This window comes from Heterocephalus glaber, unplaced genomic scaffold (assembly GCF_053883595.1).
Source record: "Heterocephalus glaber isolate CG9 unplaced genomic scaffold, H.glaber_assembly_v1.0 deba00001729, whole genome shotgun sequence".
In the NCBI taxonomy this organism is placed as follows: domain Eukaryota; kingdom Metazoa; phylum Chordata; class Mammalia; order Rodentia; family Bathyergidae; genus Heterocephalus; species Heterocephalus glaber.
In genome coordinates, this window is record NW_028258440.1 from 11,190,597 (window position 1) to 11,206,267 (window position 15,671).

The 15,671-nt window shown below is 36.5% G+C and overlaps 1 protein-coding gene across 5 annotated transcripts in view; it reads left to right on the forward strand.

Moving 5' to 3' along the window:
- Positions 1-13,638, forward strand: part of Tenm1 (teneurin transmembrane protein 1) — an 837,569-nt gene extending 823,931 nt beyond the window's left edge. For all 5 annotated transcript variants that reach the window (XM_087199780.1, XM_087199781.1, XM_087199782.1 and 2 more), the window contains 4 exons: positions 3,861-4,248; positions 5,008-6,228; positions 6,804-6,946; positions 8,270-13,638. In XM_087199780.1, coding sequence (XP_087055906.1) covers positions 3,861-4,248; positions 5,008-6,228; positions 6,804-6,946; positions 8,270-9,028 — 2,511 coding nt within the window. In that variant the 3' untranslated portion in view covers positions 9,029-13,638. The remainder of the gene's footprint in view (positions 1-3,860; positions 4,249-5,007; positions 6,229-6,803; positions 6,947-8,269) is intronic.
- The last annotated feature ends 2,033 nt before the right edge of the window (positions 13,639-15,671 follow it).

Sequence of the window (15,671 nt, forward strand, 5' to 3'; positions counted from 1 at the left end):
ATCTCTATGTGGACAGAAACAAGACTGTATCAACATAGAAAAATGTATTAAGAGAAAACCCAGTGATTTCTAAACATGACTTGACCAAATCATTTGGTCAAAGTGAGACAGTGAGACAGGCAAAATCATTTGGCCACTTAGTTGACGTTTGTACATTTATTTATTTCATATTTAATTTGTTCTCTAATTAAAAGGGTAGCCCTTTATTTAAGCAATCTTATTGGTCAAAACTCAGTACCTATAAAACATGTAATTGTGGGATGGTTCCTTACCTTCCAAAAATTATTTATCATAAAGTTCATTTCACGAATATTATTCTTACCAGTGATGACTAATTCACTGAAGAGATATGGTGATTAAATGAAGTAATTTAATATAAAGCATCCAACTAGAGAATTTAAATGTTACCAAACACCTACTGCCACTTGAAGGTAAATCAAAAAGGAGAAAACAAAAAGGAGGGAGGGAGAGAAGTAGACAGGAAGGAAAGAAAGTAAAACATCTTTGAAATTGTGATTCAAAGGGGATAAAGGAAAAAAGATTGAATTTCCTAAAATCTGATTTATATGTAATTTTTTCAGTGTTTTGGGGAGGTTTGGGGACCTCAGGTGTTCTTTCCCATCCTTTATTTTTAACATGGCCTTTGCTGCACATTCTTTCACTTTGACAGGGACAGAGCAGGGACAAAGAGGCTGGTTCTTCCAGTGAGCTTTAGAGTAAGAATTCTCAAATTTTAAAATGTTTTTCTGTTTTTCACTCCAAAATAGTTCTTGTGTTACCTCTGTAAAGTTGCTTGTTATACCTACGTATGTCATGATATATTAAAAACCAACAACACACTTTTCACCCTAACATGCAAAAAATTTGTAAAAATGTTTTACTTCATCTAGAGTAAGTGGCAGTTATACATATCATTTTTATGCACAATGGTTGGTCGCCATTAGGAGAAAAATAATTATTTGGATAATGGCTGCAGTTGCTTAAGTGATCTCTTATCTATTTAAAAAATCAATTATTGTTTCTTAAATTTTCTCTATGTGGTCATTAATTCTCTGTCTTGATTTATGACACTTTTCTGAGTTAATTGTATTTCGAAGACTAATGGAGCTAAAATTTTTTATTATAGTAAATGTAAATCTTTCGGTTTCCTAAAATCATTCTTACGAACTTCACTTACAAATGCATTTAAATATATTTTACAATTGCTTAATAGGATACCTTAGTCTTATATATCTATATGAAATTGTCTCTTTAGGGCTGAGATTTTCAGTCTGTCCACCAGGACAGTATGCTGTTTTCCCCTTGAGCTACAAGGTGGCCCGGCGCTGCCATCTGGTGGTCGCTCAGAGGCTTTCATATTACAAATTTCTACTCTCATTTCTATTCTTGTTCAAATAAAGTGCACAGCCACGATTTCTTTACAAAGATCTGTTTCAGGGTATAATAGTCAATTAAAAGAATAAAAGCCTCCTACTCTATTATTTGAATTAATAAGAAGTGGTTTTTCTATCCTGCAGCAACACTGTGGACATTGGATGGACTCATAAGCATTGTTTTCGAACAAACTGATAATAATGCCCACCCAAAGTGAAAAAGCAGCCAAATGAGAACTAAATGACAATCTGGCAACACAACAGTTACATTCACAAGATTTCTAATCACGTCATTCACATTCTTACTATTGGCAGAAAGCTTTAAAACAGACCGGGGAGCTTTTAAGACAGCTCAACATCCGTACCACCTAGAACAGGGTTCAGGCAGTGGTTTACTGCAGGCTGGAGGATAAGAACAAGGAGAGAATGCAATCATTATGTGCTATAAATTTTTGGCAAGGCTGGTACAGCAACTGGAAAAGGCATGGGCCAGGCAGGCCACTGCTAGGTAATGTGTGGGGGCCATGTGGTGATTGTCCTTGGCCCACATCACAGGTGACAGATGCCGTTTGTTCATGGAAAATTGACAAAGGAGAGTGTAAAGAAACTAGGAAATCATTCAACACAGAGATAATACAAAGGTGAAACACCAATTCCTATATAAAGCTCCCCTGCCTCACGCCCTGCCACCTGCTGCCGTGTTCATAGGAGCAGTCCTTGCTAGTTTGATCAATTCTGCCTTGATTCTGCTGCCACGGGAAGCAATTCTCCTTTTGTGTCCCCAAATCCATGCTGGAATTCCAGGTCTCCTGCCTTTTGCTCAGGAGAGTTTTCAGAGGCCGCAGTGGTAGAGCTACAGGCTGTGGCAAGCTGCTAGTTGCCCACAGGTAACAAGCAGACAAGATTTCTACACTCACCTCTGGATTTCCAAGAATAGTATTGGTGGAAAAGAATAAGTGAACAAGCAAATAACCACTTACTTTGACTTCATGGCACTAACATGCAACTCAAAATCAGTTAAATCTCAGAAGGGTAGAGAGAATATGCACTTTCAAAAATCACACTCAATATCAGAATATAATTTCATATTGAGAAGATTTAAATGTACATTATATAGGTTTATGTGCTTCACATTCATAAGTATTTATGTAATTTGCATTTAGGAGGGGAAAATACCTATTGTTTATGTGACACAAAGTTCAGAAAATAAAGCTCAACTAAATCTTTTTGCTTGATAAAGTAACTCTCAAGAGGAAAGAGGTAAAGTTCCTTCAGGGAGTTATATCAGAATGTCCAGGGATGGAAAACTTTTATTTGTATTAAAACATGAAATTTGAATCCTGATGAATTAGAGCCCTCCATAAAACAGTGCTACATTTAGTGTCTATTTAAAATTAAATGATCAACTGATATTTATGAATCATCTATTTTATACAAGATACTGTAACTCAACAAATAACTGTTCCTGAAATACAGATCAGTCTGTAGGAGAGGGGTAACCTAACCAGAACAATCTTTACATTTAATGTCAGAAATTGGAAAAAAAAACTAACCGGGAGTTGAAACATGACAAGTTAAACATGAGTTGTAAAACAACAATAATAATATTTAATATTCAGCTTTTCAGGAAGACATACATGTGAAGTCAATACATTTTGGTGTCTATAAGTTAATATGTGACATGCCCTGCCTTCCCTTTATCTCCTTCCAATCCATCTCCACACTGAAGCCACAATCACCTTTCTGAAATACAAACTTGACTTTTACTCCAAGCTCTGCAAGTGCCCTCTCCCTCAACTTGCTTACAACTTTTCAGTGGCTCCCTGTTGGCAACATGCTTAAGTCCAAACTCCTTAGCATTCCTTAAAAACCCAGCATGATCTAGACCCAGCCTACCCAACTGAACCCTTGCCTTTCACTACCTCCACCCTCAGCACACCTGTTCTCTGACCATACAAAATTCATTCTATGAAAAAAAACATGCTGTCTTGCATGTTTAGACCTTCACAATCCTGTGCCTACCAGGAGTATCCTCTATTTACCCTCCTCCCTGCCTTTACCCTAGTCATCCTTTCGATGGCAACTTGGATGTCATTTTCTTCAAGACGCCTTCTCTGCCTCTTTAGTCTCCATTAACTGTTCTTCCTAAACTTCCCGCAATCACTCTATATTTCTCCTATTATGATATATGTCATACTGTATTGTAATTGCTTGGTTCCTTGTCTTTCTTCTCCGTTAAATCATAAGCTCCATGAGGATAGACACTGTTATTGTGCACTAGGGCAGTAATGGCAAACCTGTTAGAGCTTTCAATGATGCAAACAGCCTGCTGTGGCACACATGCCATAGGTTCACCACCACTGCACTAGACTCTGGCACATAGTAAGTGCTCAATACATTTGCACTGAATGCTTGAATGTGTATTTTCTTTAATCTCTTCAATCATAGTGGTACATTTTATGCTATTTTGCCTTTGTTTCGTTTCAGTCGGTGATGCTTCTCTTACACAGCCAACGACGTTACATCTTTGAGTATGACCAATCAGATTGTCTGCTTTCAGTCACCATGCCCAGCATGGTTCGCCACAGCTTACAAACCATGCTTTCAGTGGGGTACTACAGGAACATCTACACCCCTCCAGACAGCAGCACATCTTTTATCCAAGACTATGGTCGAGATGGCCGCCTGCTACAGACTCTGCATCTGGGAACAGGGCGCAGAGTTCTATACAAGTACACCAAGCAAGCAAGGCTCTCTGAGATTCTCTATGATACTACTCAGGTCACATTAACATATGAAGAGTCCTCTGGGGTGATTAAGACAATACACCTCATGCACAACGGATTCATCTGCACAATCAGATACAGGCAAACAGGTTTGTTATGAAGAAGTAATGATGTGTACAACTTAAGTATTTCCTTATAAAATTTTTGTTCACCACATTTGAAAATGGAAGCATCAAACTATGCACACTCAGTTCAACAGACTTTTGCATTTCTTATCAATTACCTTCCACTGAAAATTTAAAATATGTCATGGCCTACCTGAAAGGTGATTCCTCTAAAAACTATAGTACATTTCTCTTTCTTTCTCTCAGCTTTCAAGAAAGTTGAGCTCCAAGTGCCTAGTCCAACCATATACCCATTCGTGCATACAACCAAATCTTCCCAAAGATGCAGCTGCAAGTCTCAGTGAAGCTAGCTCAAGCCCTGTATAACCTCTGTACGCCTCAGTTGATGACAAAAGTCAAATCTTTCAAATATATTTTGTCCTTTGGATTTATAACATGCCCAAATCCAGTTACTTTAATGTTGGATGTGTGAAAACCTGACCCTCTGTTTTTGTACCAAGGTTAAATGAAATGGAAGCATTTTTTGTCTACAATTTCTATAGTTTCTCTAATTAAATCATTCTATAATTATCCTATGTAATATTATTTTTCATATTTGGTAACTACCTCTATGAGAATGTATACCTATGAGATGATATGCCCAGGCATCAGACATCAGAGATCAATCCATAGTATTTTATATCAAATATAAAAGCATCAATACTAAATAACACTACAATTTTATGAATTTTTCACATTTATTATGTAATTTTTTTCTAACTTTTTTTATTTTGTCTCCTACAGGACCTCTTATTGGACGTCAGATTTTCAGATTCAGTGAAGAAGGTCTTGTGAATGCACGATTTGACTATAGCTACAACAACTTCCGTGTCACCAGCATGCAAGCTGTGATCAATGAAACCCCTTTGCCCATAGACCTGTACCGATATGTTGATGTCTCTGGTAGAACAGAGCAGTTTGGAAAATTCAGTGTAATTAATTATGACTTAAATCAGGTTATAACTACTACAGTAATGAAGCACACCAAGATCTTCAATGCCAATGGACAAGTCATTGAAGTCCAGTATGAAATCCTAAAAGCAATTGCCTACTGGATGACTATCCAATATGATAATATGGGTCGTATGGTAATATGCGATATAAGGGTGGGAGTAGATGCCAATATAACGAGGTACTTCTATGAGTACGATCCTGATGGGCAACTTCAAACTGTTTCTGTAAATGACAAAACTCAGTGGCGTTATAGTTACGATCTGAATGGAAACATCAATCTCTTGAGCCATGGGAATAGTGCTCGTCTTACTCCTCTCCGATATGACCTCCGAGATCGCATCACCAGACTAGGAGAAATTCAGTATAAAATGGATGAAGATGGCTTTCTGAGGCAGAGAGGAAATGATATATTTGAATATAATTCTAATGGGTTGCTGCAGAAAGCCTACAATAGGGTTTCTGGCTGGACCATGCAGTATTACTATGATGGGCTTGGGCGACGTGTCGTCAGTAAGTCCAGCCTAGGGCAGCACCTCCAGTTCTTTTATGCAGACCTTGCCAATCCCATAAGAGTTACTCATCTGTATAACCACACCAGCTCGGAGATAACCTCTCTGTATTATGATCTCCAAGGTCATCTTATTGCCATGGAGTTGAGCAGTGGTGAAGAATACTATGTATCCTGTGATAATACAGGTACTCCACTAGCTGTGTTCAGCAGTCGAGGTCAGGTCATAAAAGAGATATTGTACACGCCTTACGGTGATATCTATCATGACACTTACCCGGACTTTCAGGTCGTCATTGGTTTTCATGGAGGACTCTATGATTTCCTTACTAAATTAGTGCACCTGGGACAAAGGGATTATGACGTTGTTGCTGGTAGATGGACAACACCTAATCTTCACATATGGCAACAGCTGAACCTCCTTCCTAAACCATTCAACCTCTACTCCTTTGAAAATAACTACCCAGTTGGCAAAATTCAAGATGTTGTGAAATACACCACAGGTATTTAAATGATCTAAAACTTGAGGCTAAACTTGAGATAACTCAGTGCTGTTTATTTTATCACATATCTCAATGCCTTTGAAGATGTTTCCTCTTCCTGCCAGTTAGCCCACATGTTGTGCATTCACTCTCTCCCTTAGTTTTCTAGAGTGAACCAAAAGTGCAAGTTGACATCAAACATGATGCTTTTGCCTGCTGATATTTTTCTTTCCCTTCAAGTTTTTTTGTTCCATTCTTAAAAGTGTATACAATTTATTTCTTAAAAGACAAATTCAAGATCATGTGGAATGTAATAAATCTACTATCACAATCCATGCGGGTTTAGAACCATTATCACATTAAGAGTTTCAGTGCAGTAACCTGAGCCTGTGTCTGGGATTATCCACGAGTGGAAAGGTTTCCCTGTAGAGGAAAGATAATTTGTTTCAGAGTGAAGCATGTAAGGCATATTTTATCCCTACCTTCCCATTGCCTAAACTTACTGAATGTAGGAAGGGCATCTTTCAAATTTTCAACAAAGGTTGCAAAGTATGGGCTTTTTAAATGTTTTTTCATTTCACTTTTCTGTCTTACAGACATTGGAAGTTGGTTGGAGCTATTTGGTTTCCAGTTACACAATGTACTACCGGGATTTCCCAAGCCAGAATTAGAAAATTTAGCATTAACTTATGAGCTTCTACAGATTCAGACAAAAACTCAAGAGTGGGATCCTGGAAAGGTCAGTAAAAGTTTCACCATCTCTATTTAGTTGGAAAAAAAAAAAACAGAACAGCATCTTCACACCATGAAATGGAATTTACATATATTTGCTTTTCTTTAGTCTTTTTTAATATTTACCAAAATGTGCATGACTTATGAGGAGATTTCCATAAGGAAAAGATCAAGGATTTGGAGCTTTTGCAATCAGAAAAAGTAATAGGTTGCTTGATGACTGCTTCAACAGATAAACAATAGAAAAGACAAACTGAAATTTTATAATTCTGAAATGGGCTACCTAGGGCAATTATGAATTCTATGTAGAGGAAATTGTTCATTAAGACATGAAAACATCAATCTTCAACTGTCAAATAACTTAAAAGTTGGTACCTGAAGAGCATAAGAGTAATAGAATAAAATTATTCTGCTAATGAGTAAGTACACAAGCACAATAAACAAATACAATACATATTACAGTGATAAAGACTCTGGGAAAAATAAGAATATAAGACATTTGAGATTTATCAGATTATTTTACCAGGAATATGAGGTCAAAATGCAAACAAAAAATAATAGAAATATCTGTGTTTGCAAATTTAACAACAAAATAAAACTGAAATTTGGTTAGGAAGATCTGAAATTAAATTTAAAAATTAAAAGAGAAAGGACATTCCAAAAAGGCACTATAGAATGATCGGTTTGTATATGTCTAATATGTGAGTGCTTTTTGTAATTAAAAGTCTTTTGAAAAGTCTAGCAAAATGCTAAAAATTGCTGAAGCTTCATGATGTATACTTTGGGGTTCATTCATCTTTTCTCTTTCTTTGCGTATTTGAAAATTGCCAAAGTAAAAAGTTTTTTAAAGTACAAATAAAAAGATTAGTCAATGTCCTTTTTCGTCATAGTTATTTATAAGGCCATAAACTGTTGAAAGTAGGAACAGTGCCTTATGCATTTCTTTATGCCTCAGTGTGCCTAATGTTTGACTCTATGTGCAATAATAAGATCTAGTCAGTGACAGTTAAATTGGCCAAAATAAGATGTCTGTGGTTTGGAGGAGCTGGACACACTTAAAGGGTCTTCTAGCTCTGAAATTCTATGATATCAAGTTTCAACATATTTTCCAATTTGTGCAAGATAAAAGAACTCTAGGTGTTCACCCACCTGTTAGTCTTTTCCTAATCTGATGAAGAGGTTCCAGGTTTGGCTTGTTTTTTATTAATGATTCACCAACAAATTAGAGAGAAGGAAGACACCTTCCCAGCCTTTCCTTTCAATAATCCCTGAGCTAGCTCCAGGTGCCCAACCCTGTGCTGTGCTTGCATTGTGCCTTCTTCTCTCCTAGATGATCCTGGGGATTCAGTGTGAGCTCCAGAAACAGCTCAGGAATTTCATTTCTTTGGACCAACTTCCCATGACTCCCCGATACAATGACGGACGGTGCCTTGAAGGAGGAAAGCGGCCAAGGTTTGCTGCTGTCCCTTCTGTCTTTGGAAAAGGTATTAAATTTGCCATCAAGGATGGCATAGTAACAGCTGATATTATAGGAGTAGCCAATGAAGATAGCAGGCGGCTCGCTGCCATTCTCAATAATGCTCACTACCTGGAAAACTTACATTTTACCATAGAGGGGAGGGACACTCACTATTTCATTAAGCTTGGGTCTCTGGAGGAAGATCTGGTACTCATCGGTAACACTGGGGGGAGGCGGATTCTGGAGAATGGTGTCAATGTCACTGTGTCCCAGATGACGTCTGTGTTGAATGGGAGGACTAGACGGTTTGCCGATATTCAGCTTCAGCATGGCGCCCTGTGTTTCAACATCCGGTATGGGACAACCGTTGAAGAAGAAAAGAATCACGTGTTGGACATTGCCAGACAGCGTGCTGTGGCCCAGGCCTGGACTAAGGAACAAAGAAGGTTGCAAGAAGGGGAAGAGGGGATTCGGGCATGGACGGAGGGGGAAAAGCAGCAGCTTTTGAGCACTGGGAGGGTCCAAGGTTATGATGGGTATTTTGTTTTGTCTGTTGAGCAGTATTTAGAACTTTCTGACAGTGCCAACAATATTCACTTTATGAGACAGAGCGAAATAGGCAGGAGGTAACAAAAAAAATCTCTGCCTTTGCGTCACCAAAGACTGCCTGTTTTTAAAACATAAAATGGTTTATTGTATTGGTTTTCTAGATCAGAATTCTGTATATGTAAATATGGAGGAAAAACATATCCAACTGCCTTTCAATGTGACGGAAGATGGTATTTTAATATTGTTTGTTTAAACTCTTTAAGAAATGACAGAGATTTTTAGTTCTTGTGTGGCAGTATTCAAAATAACACAAGCAGAACTCGAGTCATGAAAAAACGTTTTCAGAAAGCACCACTTTAAATTTGTCGAGCCATGCATATGCTCAACTATACAAAAAGAACCCAAGATTCCCTATTTTTTTGTGTGACAGCAAGTTTTGTATTCAGTTGCTGGCAGAACTTGCGGGCTATTTGGAAAGGTGGTGCAATAGTATCTAAATCCTGCATCTCAGAAGACTGCCAGCCCTTTTACATTTTCCAGATCTGTTATAGAAAATTTTAAAAAGAAGTGTAAAATATCCTCAGCCACCATCTCCTAGAGTCCGGACCCATTTTTCCTCCCATCCTGATTATTCCTCCTTGCTTGTTAAAGTAAATGCCACGTTGTCGTGCTGTGTTTTGGTGTGTGGTGGCTGGATTCTGTCTCCCATGCCTCCCCATGGTGTGGTAAGCAGACGAAGGAGTCACTGTTTGCTTGTGTGTACGTGATTCCAAGGCAGCTGGCCAACGTAACCTCTCTCACATAACCTGTTTTGACTGAAATTTTAACCAAATTGTCCAGCTGTGTCGGTGTCATGTAAGCATAGCTTTTATTAACCTGGGTAGGAATTTCTCATTTATATATAGAGTGTGTTTTGGTCATAGTTTTACATTAGTGCTTCAGTATTTATACACTAATCCAATGGTTTTGTGCACATGAAAGGTAATTTACTAAAAAGTACGATTCTGCTACAAACTAAGAAGCTTTAGCAGGCCTACATGCCTGGGATGTGGATAAATACATTAACTAGTACTGCAGAAACTCATAAGAGTCAAAACCTTAAAAAAAAAGACTAGAACTAAACAAAAGGAAAATACAGTACCAAAGGGAAAACCAAAGGGAACATCACCGTAGTTGCTGCCACATTGTTTCATCCCACTTAGATTTATCTTTCAAATGTACAATTCTGTAATAACCCTTTCCCAGCCATATTCAGACAACTGAACTAAGTGAAGTCTTTCCAACCTAAAGCATTTCAAGTAACTAAAAAGAAGTATACTAGTTTTTACTAACATATATAGTTATTTGAGTTCTCTAACTTTACCCCTTTATTTTTGTTTAATCATCTCTTCTGGCTATTTCAACTATTTTAAAATAACTATTTTCCAAGATGAATTATTTTTTCTGTGATCACTTCACGTTTGAAGAAAGGTCAGGATTAGTATTAATACGAACTGCAGCTTCTCAATCTCGACGAATCCTGCAGTAAAAGAAGCCCCTGGTTGAGCTGGGAGATTAGTGCCCAGTGACCAAGAGAAACTTTGTAAAACGCTGTGTTACCACAAATGAAAATACATGACAGCACAATACGGCCTATAGAAAATTCCCCTGAGCCAGCCTCTGCACTTTCATCACTGAGCCTGAACATTTGTTATGTCTGTCGGAGAACTGATGATAGAATGTTCATTTGGATTTTTTCCAGCTACTACCTAAATGCAGTTTGGGATCATTGCCTTGCCTTGTAAGACAGTTTCTTTGAAAATATGCAAGGTCAGGGTCCCAGCTCATGTTAAGGTTTTTAAAGAGTGTGCCTCTTACTATACAAAGAAAGGAAAGTGAGGAAAAGGAGCAACCTGAAGATAGTAGGGGAGGGTGTATTCAAGCACTTCATTTTCAAAACGTTCAGGTTGGGATTACCACATTTCTTACATGCGTATTCTGAGACAGAGAGATACAGAAAATTCATGATGAACACATTCTCTCTTGGTAATTGTAAGTTTACCATCACAAGATATTGCTAATCCAGGCTAAAATCATAGAGTCAGTTTTTTTCTAAATCAGGCCTGTGTTATAGGTATATTATTCAGGATGGAATTCTAAAATTCCTGACAAACCTGTTGAAAATTTGAATACCTCCACACCAACCTAACAGTAGACCTTAAGTTCCTAGAACCTCTGATGTTCTTTTCAATCAATCGAAAAATAATTTATGAACTGTATGTATATATATATATAAAGAGTGCATTCATAAATGTGATGATGTATTTTATCACTATTCCAAGATGTCAATATTAGAGTCTATTTTGCTTATATTTTAAGTGATTATACTTTTGCAATTTATTGATGATGTATCATTTTCAAACTGCTTTAAATATTCATTAGAAACAAATATTTGAAGCTTTTACTTAATAGTAATTACCTTGAACCGTGCATTTCTAGTTTGTAATACATATTTAGTTAGTTTGTGCCTTTAGTTTCTTAAATTATATTTGTATTATATTCAGGAAATGCACTTTTTATCACTTATAGCTGTGGTTTTAATACTGCCTTGAACTATTACTGTTCTCTTTACAACTCCTAAAGTTTTGGAGAGGAAAGAAAAAACAGCCAAAAGGTTAGCACTAATGAGTAGTAAATGTAAGAGAAACATTTTGGCATTTCTTAGTAAGAGCATGGGGATATTCAGTATGCCACTTGCTATTCAGCTGAATAGAAAGAATGCCTTCATTGACTTGTAATTCTGAAGATTAAATTAATGAAAGAACAATTCATTGCATTTCCTGATGAAAGTAAAAGCATTTTTCAGAGGAATGTAAGAATTTCTCATACCCAGGAGTGGCTGACGTGGTACAGCCACACACCATTCAAGTAAGTTAAGTGAGCGCACAGTGGTTGGACTCTCCTGTGCAGAACATCCTGGGCTTGAGGCAGGGAATGCTCCATGGATGTTTTTGTTCTCTTAGGCCCACTTAATTTGGGTTTTTTGTTTTGTTTTGTTTTTACTCTTGCACTATAGTCTAGAGGTCCAAATGAGCTGAAAAGTTCAAAGTTTAAGAGATATTTAAATGTTTCTTTTTAGTCATTCTAATCATTGTTGATTAGCACCATGACTCCTGAAGGAAAGGGGAATAAAGCTCAATTCACACTAATTTTCAACAAAACACTTATCATAGAACTATGTTTTATTTTTAACCCAACAAAATAATGTATAAAATAAGCGTGTCATGTCATTTATTGTCAATTTATCTAGAAAATCTATAATACGTAGACTACATATATGTAATATATACAACATAGCCAAATGTATGAACACTTGACAATGTATAATTTGGAATTCATGTCCTACTTACACAGAGAAGCATAAAATTAAGTTATAATTTTCATAAGACTTTTCTTTTTCATCACTGTTGACATAATTTGAGGCATTCCATCATGTTATTTCTACTGTTTTTTCTTTTCTTGCATTTTTTTAAACTATATTTTTAACCAGACCAGGCCCCACTGTAATATCTCTTGAGAGAGTCAAGGCAACGTCTTTGCATTTATGAAGATGTATTCATGTTAAAGGCAATTTAATGGAGCTGAGTGGTAATGGAAGCAAAAACAGAGAAATCAAGTATTAAAATAAAATTGTGGTGAGATTGGAGTATTGCTATAGCTTGTGGGAAAACATAAGGCTACAGACTGGATACAGCATTCTTGTTTTCTCAAAGGGACTCACATGCATATAGCAGACCTGACTAGTACTTCAGATCTCAGACTGCTCTTCCACAGCCTTCTGTAAGGTTCTTTTATTGTGCAATGAAAACAAAAACAAAAAAAGAAAAAAAAAGAAAAAAAACAGAAAACAACAACAAAAAAAGAATTCAACCACAAAGTAGTGACTATTATTTCAGTGTGTCCTTCGTGTGAAAACTATTAAGGACCAAATATACTGCTGTGTGTAAGAAGAAATTACTTGCTGAACAGTAACTGAAAATACTTAGCGTTAACTTGCTGTGGATTTTGTCTTGGCAGTTTTCACCTTACATTATTTGTCAAAGGAAATGTGTTTGGCAGTTAAAAATCTTTCCTTAGATTTAGTGGTGGACTTTAACCTGTTAAGTAAATGTTAGTATATCAGATTGTGTCCTTGAAAAATATTTTACTTGTATGAATCATGACAATGTCTAAATCTTTACTATTCTTCTGGCAAAAGCATCAGTGAGAGAGGAGAAAAGAGAAGTATAGCCTTTATGTAAAAAAAATAGTCTTTCTAGCTGCTTACTTTCTGATGAAAAGGAAAGATGTTTACAGTGTATGCCAAGATTTTCAGTTTCTATATAACAACAGTTAGAGGTTCTAATCGTACTGAAAATTGTGTTGTAATGGCCTGAGCCATGTTGCTAGGAAACAATAGGTTCCAATTTTGTATTCCTGCTCTCACTCATATGCTGAAAAGTGACTGGATACTGTACAGGTACATGTTCTCTGGCTGCAGTTAAATGGTCTTTTGCATTTTGCTCTGGCTTTCATGCCAGAAGCATGCATTTTTCTACAAGAGCATCACAACAACATGCTGTAAATATTTAAAGTTAAACATTATGTGTCGATATTTGAAAGAAAAGTACTTTGACTATTTCATTTTTAAAAAATAAAACTGCAAATGAGCACTGTGTCTCATTTTATTCATGCGCCAAACTGCATTCTCCAATGAGTCTGCTCACCTGAGATAGGGAAAGTGGCTCTCTCACTGGAAACAATAAAAATCAGGTCATCTTGAAAATGTAGGTGTGGAAATCAAAAATGTACTAATTCTAGTTGGACATCTCTTCATTTTTATTTTTCATACAAATAGAATCTTTGATACAAATGATCATTTCATAAACAAAGAGTAACTGCTGTGAATATAAATGCCTCTAGGCTAAGACATTTTTAAAAAGGTTTTATTCTCTTCTTTTGGTGACTTTCTCGGCAATAGAAAGAAAATTAAAATTTGCAAAAACAGTTGAAGGGAAAAAGAGATGGGGGTGTCAAAATGCATTGACAAAAAAATAATAATAGATACAGGGTTCGGGTGGATCATGAAAAACAAAAAAAGTAATAAAAGCTTTTTTAAGGCCCTACACCACAGGCCATTAAAATTGCTGTTTGCCACTTATTTTCCACAGAGACATTTTGAAGTGACACTGAGAAATCAGGCCAATAGATCTTTGAAAACACAACTTGATATTAAGGAGGTACATGTAGTCTAAACAGCCCCTTACGGAAACTTGGATTTATAGCACTGCAAAATGCCCTGCTTTTTTATTCATTGATACATACATACAAATATGATTCATGACACAGAAGGCTACCTTAAATGTCTCAACACAAGGTGTCAGCAAAATGGGAGTGGAGTATTTGTATCACCTGTGCATTTTTTCAAAATATTCGTCCCACCCAACCCTCAGGGCATCAAAAAAAGAGCAGGAACTCCTACATTCACACAATTATTAAAGAGCCTTCTCCATATTCTTTCCCTATTTATCTTCACTTTTAGAGATTTTGGAATATCAATCAAATATTTAGTGCTACCTTAAAGTTATGTAATTCTAGTACCTCAATAATCTTATGGGGTAAAACTTAATTATTCCTACTTGGCAAGTGTAATGACAGTAACAGGCTGACTTTTCTGAGTTCACAGGGATAATCAATGACAGAGCTGAAAAGAAAATTCAGGTCTCATGCATTCTGGCTTTAACTCTTTCTGTCCATTGCTGAGTGTGGTATAATTTTCTGTCATCTTGTGAGAGAACAATTCCATTTCCACGATATTGTGTACAATTGAGATATGTGTGTGTATGAATGTGTGTATATATATCCCATATATGTTTATTGATCGGCTCTATCTAGTTTGTCACATTTGTTGTATCTTTCTACATTGAAAAAAATCTTCATTTAAGAACCAAATGGCCTAATGATGAAAATTCAGCCTTTCACTGTAAAGTGTGGCCAATGACCCCAAATTAGAAAATTGTCCAAACTAGGTAGTTTAACTTCACTTCTAGCTGAAAACTAAAAATTAATGGTATCTCATTTACTGCAAGGGCAAACATGGGTGACAAAGTTGACTTCATAGCGCACTATCAGGAAAACCTGGCATCCTATAACCTTGAAATGCTATAGGGCAAATCTGGGTTTATTATTTATAGGTTCTTCATTCTGAGCTCAATATAGTGAATCAAATAAAACATAAGCTGATGTAGAAACATTCTTACCATATTTTAAAACATTTCTCACATTTTTAAACTCCTTGTCCATTCCACCCCAAAAGAATATCTTCAAGGCAGTCCTTTATACCAGAGGACATAATCAGAGATATTCTCTGTAGACTTATTCTACCAATGCTGTACCACAAGCTTCCCTGCCTGTAACAGTCAAACAGACAATTACCTAAGCTTGTCTGCCTATTGACCTTATCTCTTAAGAACAAATTTCAGAGGAAATGAACAAGTATTTGATAAGCTGTCATGTTCCTTGTAAGCTTACTGACACATTCTTTTTTCCTGAAGCAAGATGTATGCTTGGAAATATATGTGCATTTTTCTACTTTGACTCAGCGTCTCAACAGGTATATGTTAACATGGAAATATCTTAGATATGGCCAGGATATGTCCATTCTGTACAGATGCAACTTATTACATATTGGGAAATAACAAGGATA